At 40.7% G+C, this 13,728-nt stretch overlaps 1 protein-coding gene across 4 annotated transcripts in view; it reads right to left on the reverse strand.

The window, feature by feature from the left end:
- The window catches only part of NALCN (sodium leak channel, non-selective), an 871,910-nt gene that overhangs the window by 662,243 nt on the left and 195,939 nt on the right, over positions 1 to 13,728 (reverse strand). For all 4 annotated transcript variants that reach the window (XM_073569511.1, XM_073569510.1, XM_073569508.1 and 1 more), the window contains 2 exons: positions 12,996 to 13,079; positions 7,826 to 7,965 (listed from right to left, as the gene is read on the reverse strand). In XM_073569511.1, coding sequence (XP_073425612.1) covers positions 7,826 to 7,965; positions 12,996 to 13,079 — 224 coding nt within the window. The remainder of the gene's footprint in view (positions 1 to 7,825; positions 7,966 to 12,995; positions 13,080 to 13,728) is intronic.

A 13,728-nucleotide genomic window follows, 5' to 3' on the forward strand; every position in this document is an offset into this window, starting at 1 on the left:
GGTAAAAATACGGGCAACTTGGTGGTCATTCTGCAAGCACTGCAGCACGTAATGGCTCACATCTACCAGGCTGCCCAGAGGCAACAACAAGCTGTCCTCGATGGGAGGTCTATCATCTGGGTACTCTGTATGCCCCAGCCATACTCCAGTGATGCCCGTGAGCTGATCTGAGTGCCATCCTGATGTGAACACGGTTGTTCCTCTTCCCCTGCCTCTTCCTACTCTAAATTATCATCCTCCCAAACTGTCCTCTAGCTGGACAGTTGGGTACCTTGTTTATATTGAGACATTAACCCACCCTCAGAGCCATGTGTGGATGACAGACCTGATAACAATGTGCATTTGGTTTGTTCCTCCTCCTGCTTATCTTCCTCCTATGCCACCACCTCATCCATCATGGTCTCTCTTAACCATCCAATCTAACACCTTTTCAAGATCTTGTGGCCTCACTATTTGTGCAGCGGTATTGGGGCCTACGAAAGGATGCACAACGTCCTGTCACCTGCATGCAACTGAAGAAGGTGTTTTATATGGGCAGGTAGCAGGTACAGAACGACCATGTCCCCTTCTTGCATCAGCCACACCACCACCACCATCAGCAGCTACACCAGCACCACCACAGCCAAGTCCACATTCCTTATTGGATGCACTCTTCATTTTTGGAAGTAGTTTATCTAAACTCTACTCACAAAGAGATGGCGGAAGAGTCAATTTATTTATCTGCAACAGTACTAGAAAGCACACTCCTGAAAAATTATTTTTGTGCCTGGAAATGGCAACTAGATGACTAATGCCAATTATTTATTTCCAAGACTCCTAAAAACACACACTAGTCCAGAAAAATAATTTATTGGGCCTAAAAATGGCAATTGGATGGTTGATGCCAATTATTTATTTCTCAGAGTACTAGAAAACACATAGCGGCTTAATCTCTTAGTGACCGAGCCTATTTTGACCTTAATGAGCAGGTAATGTATAACAGCAAGTGAGATAAAATATAACTTTTAATGCATAGCTTAAAAATTACAAGAACTAAAGTGTCACCAAATAGTGATTAAAATGAGATGCCCATACACTGGGTGATCCCCAGGGGATAATTGAAAACACCCAAAAGCATCAAACAGGAATATAGAATGCAGCTAGTATAACATCCAAACAGCAATCTATATATATTGGATACAGCATAAAAAATAACAGCAAAATGCCATAGCCAATTGCACTCATATGTTTATATACTGGCTAGACCAAAAAAAGGGGGGTTCATAGCCACCAATAGATGAGAATAAAAAAAGGAACAATCTCACCAATATTTCGCAGACGGTCAGGAGTCTCCAGGGATACTCTTCATACATGTAGAAAGGCAGCGATGGGAGTACAATACCCTGTCACATCCCTCATAAGCTGACCATTATCTGATCCCCAGGCTCCTGCCCTAACAAGGGCAGTCCACAACTAGCCCTAGATTGCACAAGCCCTACACTTTCCCTTAAAGGAGCGTCCCAACGCGTTTCATCCAAGTAACTCTTCAGGGGACTAACTTGTTCAAAAGTGCCACAGTGCTAAAGCTAAGAGACACGCATCCTCCTGCTCTCAATGCTATCTGCTGTCTGCCTTAATGAGCAGGCCAAATTTTACAATTCTGACCAGTGTCACTTAATGTGGCAATAACTCTGGAACGCTTCAAACGGATCCCACTTATTCTGAGACTGAAATTTCTTGACATGTTGTAGTTCATGATAGTGGTAAAATGTCTATGATATGACTTGCGTTTTTTCATGAAAAAAGGAAATTTGGCAAAAAAAATTGAAAATTTTGCAATTTTAAAACTTAGTTTTTGTGCTCTTAAATATGAGAAATATGTCACACAAAATTGTTCCTAAATAACATTTCCCACATGTTTACTTCACATCAGCACAATCAACACGATTTCTCATTTTTCCAACAAAATGTACAAAACCATTTTTTTAGGGAACACATCACATTTTAAGTGTCTTTAACCCCTTCCTGACATCAGACGTACTATCCCGTCCATGGGACCCGGGCCCCTATGCCCATGGACGGGATAGTACGTCTAGCGCGATCAGCGGCGCCCACGTGGTGAGCGCCGCTGATCGCGGCCGGGTGTCAGCTGATTATCACAGCTGACACCCGGCACTATGTGGCAGGGGCGGTCACGGACCGCCCCCGACACGTTAACCCCTTGCACACCGCGATCAAACATGATCGCGGTGTACCGGGAGTTAAAGGGAAGCATCAGCAGGGAGGGGGCTCCCTCCGTGCTTCCCTGAGCCCCCCACGGCAGCGCAATGTGCAGCGCTGCTGCGGGGGACTCCTTTCCTCCAGGCCCCCGGATCCAAGATGGCGACGGGGGCCTTCGGGGGCCTGGAGGAAGCTGGCTTCCTCAGTGCCTGCAAAGCGCAGGCATGAGGAAGCCTTGTGCACTGCCTGTGACAGATTGCTGATCTGTCACAGTGATCTGTGATGTGACAGATCAGCGATCTGTCACAGGACAGTGATGTCCCACCTGGGACTATGTAATAAAGTTAAAAAAAAATTAAAAAAAAGTGTAAAAATAATTTTAAAAAAATCGCCAAATAAATTAGTAAAAAAAAAAAAAATATTCCCCAATAAATTCATTTTTTGAAAATAAAAAAAAATCAAAACAATAAAAGTACACATATTAGGTATCGCCGCGTCCGTAACGACCCGCCCTATAAAACTGTCCCATTAGTTAACCCCTTTAGTGAACCCCTAAAAAATTAAAAATAAAAAACGAAGCAAAAAATAATGATTTATTATCATACCGCCAAACAAAAAGTGTAATAACGCGCGATCAAAAAGACGCATATAAATATCCATGGTACCGCTGAAAACGTCATCTTGTCCCGCAAAAAACGAGCCACCACACAGCATCATCAGCGAAAAAATAAAAAAGTTATAGCTCGCAGAATAAAGCGATGCAAAAATAATTATTTTTTATATAAAATAGTTTTCATTGCATAAAAGCGCCAAAACATAAAAAAACGACCTAAATGAGGTATCGCTGTAACCGTACTGACCCGAAGAATAAAACCGCTTTATCAATTTTACCGCACGCGGAACGGTGTAAACGCACTCCCCCAAAAGAAATTCATGAAACGCTGGTTTTTGTTCATTCTGCGTCCCAAAAATCGGAATAAAAAGCGATCAAAAAATGTCATGTGCCCGAAAATGGTACCAATAAAAACGTCAACTCGTCCCGCAAAAAATAAGACCTCACATGACTCGGTGGGTCAAAATACGGAAAAATTATAGCTCTCAATATGTGGTGATGCAAAAACTATTTTTACAATAAAAAGCGTCTTTTAGCATGCGACAGCTGCCAAAAATAAAAACCGCCATAAATAGTAAATCAAACCCCCCGTTATCACCCCCTTAGTTAGGGAAAATAATAAAATTAAAAAAATGTATTTATTTCCATTTTTCCATTAGGGCTAGGGTTAGGGCTAGGGTTAGGGTTAGGGCTAGGGTTAGGGTTAGGGTTAGGGCTAGGGTTAGGGCTTGGGTTAGGGCTGAGATTAGGGTTAGAGGTGTGTTGGGGTTCGGGTTGGAGTTAGAATTGGGGGTTTCCACTGTTTGGGCACATCAGGGGCTCTCCAAATGCAACATTGCGTCTGATCTCAATTCCAGCCAATTCTGAGTTGAAAAAGTCCTATGGTGCTCCTTCCCTTCCAAGCTCTGCCATGCGCCCAAACAGTGTTTTACCCCCACATGTAGGGTATCAGCCTACTCAGGACAAATTTCAAAACAATTTTTGGGGTCCAATTTCTCCTGTTACCCTTAGGAAAATAAAAAATTGGGGGCAAAAACATCATTTTTGTGGAAAAAAATGATTTTTTTATTTTCACGTCCGAGCGTTATAAACTTCTGTGAAGCACTTGGGGGTTCAAAGTGCTCACCACACATCTAGATAAGTTCCGTGGGGGGGTCTAGTGTCCAAAATGGGGTCACTTGTTGGGAGTTTCAATAGTTTAGGTACATCAGGGGCTCTCCAAACGCACATGACACCCGCAGACCATTCCATCAAAGTCTGCATTCCAAAACGTCACTACTTCCCTTCCGAGACCCGACGTGTGCCCATACAGTAGTTTTCTCCCACATATGGGGTGTCAGCGTACTCAGGACAAATTGGACAACAACTTTTGCGGTCCAATTTCTCCTGTTACCCTTGGGAAAATGAAAAAATTGGGGACTAATTGATCATGTTTGTGGAAAAAATACGATTTTTTTATTTTCATGCCCTGGCATTATAAACTTCTGTGAAGCCCTTGGGGGTTCAAAGTGCTCACCTCACATCTAGATAAGTTCCTTAGGGGGTCTAGTTTTCAAAATGGGGTCATTTGTGGGGTTTTCCACTGTTTAGGTACATTAGGGGCTCTCCAAAGGCAACATGACACCCGCAGACCATTCCATCAATGTCTGCATTCCAAAACGTCACTACTTCCCTTCCGAGCCCTGACGTGTGTCCATACAGTAGTTTTCTCCCACATATGGGGTGTCAGCTTACTCAGGACAAATTGGACAACAACTTTTGGGGTTCAATTTCTCCTGTTACCCTTGGGAAAATAAAAAAATTGGGGAATAATTGATCATGTTTGTGGAAAAAATACAATTTTTTTATTTTCATGCCCTGGCATTATAAACTTCTGTGAAGCACTGGGGGGTTCAAAGTGCTCACCACACATCTAGATAAGTTCCTTAGGGGGTCTAGTTTCCAAAATGGTGTCATTTGTGGGGGGTTTCCACTGTTTAGGTACATCAGGGGTTTTCCAATCGCGACATGGTGTCCGATCTCAATTCCAGCCAAAAACGTCAAATGGCGCTGCTTCCCTTCTGAGCTCTGCCATGCGCCCAAATAGTGGTTTAACCCCACATGTGGGGTATCAGCGTACTCAGGACAAATTGCACAATAACTTTTAGGGTGCTGTTACCCTTGGAAAAATAAGAATTGAGGGTGAAAAGATCATTTTTGTGGAAAAAATATGATTTTTTAATTGTACGGCTTTATGTTATAAACTTCTGTGAAGCCCTTGGGGGTTCAAAGTTCCCACCACACATCTAGATAAGTTATTTAGGGGGTCTAGTTTCCAAAATGGTGTCATTTGTGGGGGGTTTCCACTGTTTTGGTACATCAGGGGTTTTCCAATCGCGACATGATGTCCGATCTCAATTCCAGCCAAAAACGTTAAATGGCGCTGCTTCCCTTCCGAGCTCTGCCATGCGCCCAAATAGTGGTTTACCCCCACATGTGGGGTATTAGCATACTCAGGACAAATTGCACAATAACTTTTAGGGTCCTGTTACCCTTGGGAAAATAAAAATTGGGGTGAAAAGATCATTTTTGTGGAAAAAATTTGATTTTTTAATTGTACCGCTGTACGTTATAAACTTCTGTAAAGCCCTTGTGGGTTCAAAGTTCTCACCACATATCTAGATAAGTTCCTTGGGGGGTCTAGTTTCCAAAATGGGGTCACTTGTAGGGGGTTTCCACTGTTTAGGTACATCAGGGACTCTCCAAACGTGACATGGCGTCCGATCTGAATTCCAGCCAATTTTGCATTGAAAAAGTCAAACGGCGCTCCTTCCATTCTGAGCTCTGCCATGCGCCGAAACAGTCGTTCCCCCCCACAAATCAGGTATCAGCGTACTCAGGACAAATTGCACAATAACTTTTGCAGTCCAATTTCTCCTGTTACCCTTGGTAAAATAAAAAATTTGAACCTGAAGTATTTTTTTTGTGAAAAAAAGTTAGATGTTCATTTTTTTTTAAATATTCAAAAAAATTCCTGTGACGCATCTAAAGGGTTAATAAACTTCTTGAATGTGGTTTTGAGCACCTTAAGGGGTGCAGTTTTTAGAATGGTGTCACTTTTGGGTATTTTCTATCATATAGACCCCTCAAAGTGGCTTCAAATGTGATGTGGTCCTAAAAATAAAATGGTGTTGTAAAAATGAGAAATCGCTGGTCAACTTTTAACCCTTATAACTTCCTAACAAAAAAAAATTTTGGTTCCAAAATTGTGCTGATGTAAAGTAAACATGTGGGAAATGTTAGTTATCAAGTTTTTTGTGTGCCATATCTCTGTGATTTAAGGGCATAAAAATTCAAAGTTGGAAAATTGCGAAATTTTCAAAATTTTTGACAAATTTCCATTTTTTTCACAAATAAACGCAAGTTATTTGAATGAAATTTTACCACTAACATGAAGTACAATATGTCACGAGAAAACAATGTCAGAATCACCGGGATCCATAGAAGCGTTCCAGAGTTATGACCTCATAAAGGTACAGTGGTCAGAATTGTAAAAATTGGCCCGGTCATGAACGTGCAAACCACCCTTGGGGGTGAAGGGGTTAAAGACCTTATATGACAAAAAATACTCAAAAGTGACACCATCCTAAAAACTGCACCCCTCAAGGAGTTCAAAACAAGATCTCAAGCAATGTGGAGGGACAAAATAAAAATGTAACTTTTTTCACACAATAATTACATTAGACCAAAACTGTTTTATTTTCACCAGAGTAACAAGAGAAAAAGGACCACAAAATTAATTTTGCAATTTCTCCTGAGTATGCTGATACCCCATATGTGGGGGAAATCCACTGTTTGCGCACACAGTAGGATTCAGAAGGGAAGGAGCACGTTTGATTGCTAAATTTGCTGGAATCGAGAGCAGATGCAATGTCGGGTTTGGAGAACCCCTGATTCGCCTAAGCCTTGGAACCCCCCACAAGGCTTGAATACATTAGGTTGTCATATTGAATATGTCATCATTAGTGTTGAGAGCAAGTGCTCACTACTCTAGTTTGGGTGCTAGGGTATGCACCGAATATCATGGGTGCTCAGGTGCAATGCTCGAGTCCCTGTCCCGCATATTTTGTGACTGTTAGACACCCAAAAAACAAGCGGGAATCTGTGATACTCCGTGAATACCCAAGCAATCGATGCAAACTTGTGCTCAACACTAACCATCATATCGCCATCATTTTTTTTTTACTTTTGAAAAAAACTTAATTCTAACTACAACTCAAACACCAACCCTAACCACAACCCTAACTACTAGCCTAACCCCAAACCTAGCACATCCCTAACTCAACCCTAACCCAACCGTAATCCTAACTGCAAAGAATGGAATGTTTTTTCAGTCTATCAATTGAAAATCTAAGGTACGGTAATTATGTTTGCATTGTAATAAAAAAGTGTTGCACCTTTTAATGTTATTGTATGTTGGTATCATGAGTTATAATACGATAGTGGGAATTTTGTAATTTGGGACCCCTCTCATCCTAAAAATGAAAAGACAAAGTCTCTTCAGGATTTCTCTTGAACAATGCCACGACTAACCCCCGGCTGTGCAGTGAACTGCAGCACTGCTTCATGCAAGCGAATTACAATGTTCTGCCCTGCATGTACATGCATTTTGATGTACAGTGACAAACTGACAAGACACCTAACTAATGTTGTGGTTTCTTCCTTTGGTTTCTATGATCAGGTGGGGTCAGGTAGACTCTTTAAAAACATTTATATACTCTTTAAAAAGATTTTTATAAAAAAACATTTAAAATAACACATCACAAACTCAGTGAAAAATCTGAATAATTTAAGTTCTCAATAAATTATAGTTTCAGAAATGAAGAGATTGTGAATAATCCGAATTTCAAAGTGTATATACTCATTATACAAAATAAATCATGCTTTTTAAAATAAATACAGTATTATTCAGCATCTTTAAAATATATACAGTTGCCATGGCAGCAATAAGAAAGGAACTAGAAGATGACTTACTTTAAAATGTTTGTTATTCTACTTCTTGGCAGTTCAAATCGGAAATAAATGCGAAAAGCACGAATCATTATCAAAGGACGAGGAATCCGTAACATTCCCCATGGAGACATCTGATCAACTACTTCTGCAATCTCAAACACCTGATTACGGAAAAAGACAAAACAAAGTTAAGTGATACATAAAAATGAATCTTCATTTCAATATAAATATAATTACAGGATTACTGTCTCACGGGAAAGACGAGCATATCGTATTGGTAGTTGTGTTAATGGATAGCTAACACTAAAAAATAGGTTAAATCCCAAGTTACCAAATGAATTGCAGCAAATTCTGACAAAGTACAATACAGCATAACTTTTCTTCATTTTACAAAGTGCATAAATTTTAATTATTATCATTAAAATAGTTGGGCCCCTTCCACACTACGTTTTCTCCTATGTTTAGTGGCCTTGTCGGGACTTGCGTCCATAATTCCCACAAATCGGGATTTGGGCACATGCACAGATGGCGCCATTGACTACAATGGTTTAAGATAGAGTCATTGTTTGCTCTGTCGTGCAGCATCTTTGGGCATATGTACCTATTGGAGGCGGTTAGCAAGGTGCAGTAGACTATGTCTTGGTGTCCGCCTCTTATATAATATATTATAACTCTGTACACTCTGCACACCATCTTGACTGGAAAAAAAACCAGAAATGAAGAAACTTTTGCAAATTTATTAAAAAAGAAAAACTGAAATATCACATGGTCATAAGTATTCAGACCCTTTCGCTCAGACACTCATATTTAAGTCACATGCTGTCCATTTCCTTGTAATCCTCCTTGTGATGGTTCTACTCCTTCATTGGAGTCCAGTTGTGTTTAATTAAACTGAAAGGAATTGATTTGTAAAGGCATACATCTGTCTATATGAGACCTCACAGTGCATGTCAGACCAAATGAGAATCATGAGGTCAAAGGAACTGGCCAAGGAGCTCAGAGACAGAATTGTGGCAAGACACAGATCTGGCCAAGGTTACAAAAGAATTTCTGCAGTACTCAAGGTTCCTAAGAGCACAGTGGCCTCCATAATCCTTTAATGGAAGAAGTTTGAGACCACCAGAAGTCTTCCTAGACCTGGCCGTCCAGCAAAACTGAGCAATTGTGGGAGAAAAGCCTTGGTGAGAGAGGTAAAGAAGATCACTGTGGCTGAGCTCCACAGATGCAGTAGGGAGATGGGAGAAATTCCACAAAGTCAACTATCACTGCATCCCTCCACCAGTCGGGCCTTTATGGCAAAGTGGCCTGACGGAAACCTCTCCTCAGTGCCAGACATATGAAAGCCCGCATGGAGTTTGCTAAAAAAAAAACACATGAAGGATTCTCAGACTATGAAAAATATGATTCTCTGGTCTGATGAGATGACAATAGAACTTTTTGGTGATAATTCTAATCGGTATGTGTGGACAAACCCAGGCACTGTTCATCACCTGCTCAATACAATCCCAACAGTGAAACATGGTGGTAGCAGCATCATGCTATGGGGGTGTTTTTCAGCTGTAGGGACAGGACGACTGGTTGCAATTTGAAGGAAACCTGAATGCCAAGTACAGAGATATCCTGGTTGAAAACCTCTTCCAGAGTGCTCTGGACCTCAGACATGGCCAAAGATTCACCTTCCAACATGACAATGACCCTAAGGACACAGCTAAAATAACAAAGGAGTGGCTTCAGAACAATTCTGTGACCATTCTTGACTGGCCCAGCTAGAGCCCTGACCTAAACCCAATTGAGCCTCTCTGGAGAGACCTGAAAATGGCTGTCCACAAACAGAGCTGCCACTAGGAATTTCGAGGTCCCATACTTGCAAAATTTTCAGGCCCCCTTGAAATTCCACCCAGGCCCCACCTCAACTCTGCCTCCCCCTTCCCCCCACTTCATCATGTGCAGTCTCCTTCCCCCCACTATATCATGTTCAATCCCCTTTTGTCCCCACTTCATCATTTGCAGTCCCCCTCACCTCCTCACTTCATCATTTGCAGTTCCCCTACCCCCACACTTCATCATGTGCAGTCCCCTTTAACCATCCACTTCATCATGTGCAGTCCCCTTTAACCCCCCACTTCATGTACAGTCCCCTTTACCCTCCCTTTCATTGTTTGTGGTTCCTTTTAACACCCCCTACTTCATCATGTGCAGTCCCCTTTAAACTCCCTCCTCACATCATCATGTGCTGTCCCCTTTAAACCCCCTACCCACATCATCATGTGCAGTCCCGCTTACCACTTTCCCCATGCCATCATTTGTGGTTCCTTTTAACACACCCTCCACTTCAGCATGTGCAGTCCCCTGTAAACCCACTCCTCACATCATTATGTGCAGTCCCCCTTACTCCTTCCCCATGTCATCATTTGCAGTTCCTCCTCCTCCCCTCACCAATTTAATTCCTTTGATACAGAAAACAAAAAAGTTTTGTATACTTACCTCACAGTCGCTCCCCTACAGCGCAGCTCTGCCTCCAGCGTCCAGTACATGTCAGACAATGCGTACGTGATGGCGTTATTGCGTACATGCCGTCACCTGACAGGATGGACAGAGAAGATGGAGGGAGCAGGAACTGTGCAGCCGTCAAAGTGAGACAACCGTGCACAGCTCCAAGAATGCTCCTGGGCCCCAGCACCGATGTGTGCACCGCAGCAATGGAGCCCGATGGATGGGACCACATAAGTGGGGCCCCAAACCTGTGGGCCCCTCTGCGTAGTGCTGTTCAACAGGCCCCATACAGCAGTAAGGGCAGTAATGCCCTGATGGCTGCCCTGTCCACCAACGTTCACCATCCAACCTGACAGAACTGGAGTGGATCTGCAAAGAAGAATGGCAGAGGATCCACAAATCCAGGTGTGAAAACTTGTTTCATCATTCCCAAGACGACTCATGGCTGTACTAGCTCAAAAGGGTGCTTTTACTCAATATTGAGCAATGGGTTTGAATACTTATGACCATGTGATATTTCAGTTTTTCTTTTTTTATTAAATTTGCAAAAATTTCTATATTTCTGTTTTTTTCAGTCAAGATGGTGTGCAGACTGTACATTAATGAGAAAAAATGAATTTTTTTGAATTTACCAAATGGCTGCAATGAAACAAAGAGTGAAAAATTTAAAGGGGTCTGAATACTTCCTGTACCCACTGTATATTCAGCTCTGGCTAAAATTAAGAGATCACTGCACAGTTTTATAAAAAACAGCTTCTCTACATGTCTGACAGCCATTCCATTCCAGTGTCAGTTGAATTCCAACCAGAGGGCACCTCATTCTACTTAATGTGCTTCTGATTAGGTGATCACCTGAACCAAATCTTATTTAATAAAGAAAAGTGTAAAAAACCCTGCTGTGGTGTCCACAATCCTCTTGCAATAGGACAAGCTGGAAGGCAAAATAAGTGCTAGTAATATCCCACAAGTAATAGGAATGAAAAAATAACTTTTAACCATGCCAAAGCAGTTGAAAAGAAAAGTCTTGAGTGAGAAAAAGAAGGACTCAATTTTGCCTTTACTAACAAAAGGATACAGTGAGCGTCATGTTGCCTCCATCCTTAAAATTTCTAAGACAGTAGTCCATTACAAAAAGGTCAAGCAGCAGGTATTGGAGACAACAAAGCTACAGACTGGCAGAGGGCGAAAACGACTCTCCACTGACCGGGATGAACGACATCTTATTCGAATGTCACTCAGCAACCGCAGGATGACATCAAGTGACCTACAAAAGGAATGGCAAATGGCAGCTGGGATGAAGTGCACGGCTAGAACAGTTTTTAACAGGCTCCTAGAGGCACGGCTCAAGTCATGTAAAGCTAGAAAAAAGCCTTTCATCGATGAGAAGCAAAGGAGAGCCAGGCTGAAGTTTGCCAAAGACCATAAGGATTGGACTATAGAGGACTAGAGTAAGGTAATCTTTTCTTATGAGTCTAATTTTGAGCTTTGCCACCACTTAATAGTTAGACAGAGATCTGGAGAGGTGTACAAGCCACAGTGTCTTACACCCACTGTGAAGTTTGGTGGCGGATCGGTGATGATCTGGGGATGCTTCAGCAAGGCTGGAATTGGGCAGGTTATTCTTTGCGAAGGACAATCAAACTGCATGCAAGGTTATCCGGGAAAAACAATTGATTCTTTCTGCTCAGGCAATGTTCCCCAACTCTGAGGACTGGTTTTTCCAGCAGGACAATTTGCCATGCCACACAGCTAGGTCAATCAATGTGTGGATGAAGGACTAGCACATCAAATCCCTGTCATGGCCAGCACAATCTCCAGACCTGAACCCCACTGAAAACCTCTGGAATGTAATCAAGAGGAAGATGGATAGTCACAAGCCATCAAACAAAGAAGAACTGCTTAAATTTTTGTACCAGGAGTGGCATAAGGTCACCCAAAAGCAGTGTGAAAGAATGGTGCAAAGAATGCCAAGAAGTATGAAAACTGTGATTGAAAATCATGGTTATTCCACAAAATATTGATTTCTAAACTCTTAAACTCTTCCTGAGTTAAAACATTAGTATTGTTGTTTCTAAATGATTATGAACTTTTTCTTAGCATTATTTGAGGTCTGCAAGTACTGCATGTTTTTGTTATTTTGAACATTTCTCATTTTCTGAAAATAAATACAAAATTTAGTGCTTGGAAATTCGAAGACATGTTGTCAGTAGTTTATAGAATAAAAGAGCAATTTACATTTTACTCAAAAATAGACCGATCGTGGTCTCTTACTTTTTGCCAGAGCTGTATGTATATATATACATATATATATATATATATATATATAAAATGTATATACACATGGTCAAAATCGTTGGTACCCCTTGTTTAACGACAGAAAAACCCACAATGGTGACAGAAATAACTTGAATCTGGCAAAAGTAATAATAAATCAAAAATCTATGAAAATGGACAAATGAAAGTCAGATATTGCTTTTCAACCATGCTTCCACAGAAGTTAAAAAAAAAATAAAACTCTTTAATGTGATGCTATACAAAGGAATCATGCAGCATGTGCTTCTGTACTAACTGTGTGTTCTGATAAAGATGGGCAATATCCTAAGCCTAAAAAAGTGTATATGGTTTCTTAAAGAAAAAAATATTTGACTTCTAATATTTGATATTCTAAACAAGCTAAAATTGTGATCTTTAAATTTACCTGCAGCACTAAGGATACCCAGAGACAAAACACCATGAATCCATCAAAAACACACCAACGATCCTTGACATAGGATGTGTCTCCCTGCAATGTTGAAAAGTAATGAATTAATAAATTTGCTACACAAATACACTCTTTTACACACGCTACCTTATTACTCATTATACAATACAAATAAATTTTATATTTATATAGAAAAATATTCAGAATTGAGAGTCCTCAGTGGTTGATACCTTTTAATGGCTAACTGAAAAGATGGTAACACATTGCAAGCTTTCGAGACTACTCAGGTCTCTTCAAGTCATATATTTTTTTTTTATTATAGTATTTGAGTGTTGTTATTCCCATTCTCTCCACAGGACATTTGCCATGATAGAATTTTTTATTATCTTAAATGAAGAACCAAATGCCTCTTTAATCTGGATTCAAATACCTTTAATCAATCACACAAAAATACAGAAGTAAAATCTTCCAAGCTAAGCAGATGTTTCAGATATTACAGCTCCAATTATCTACAATGCAGATGTGAACAGAACCCAATTGCCAGTATGGCGTCTGTCATGTCAGTCCTAATTTATTTTCCACCTGAATGCAAAAGTTTCAAAATATTACTCTCTAAATATATGTTCTTCATTTCTGAAATCATAATTTAAGCAGTGAAAAACTAAAATACAGTATATCTATGGATAAAATACCAGTTATTTGATCTGTCAGAATACAGTAAGATACGTGT

Source organism: Dendrobates tinctorius, unplaced genomic scaffold (genome assembly GCF_039654945.1).
Source record: "Dendrobates tinctorius isolate UK_male_01 unplaced genomic scaffold, ASM3965494v1 ptg000026l, whole genome shotgun sequence".
Taxonomy (NCBI): domain Eukaryota; kingdom Metazoa; phylum Chordata; class Amphibia; order Anura; family Dendrobatidae; genus Dendrobates; species Dendrobates tinctorius.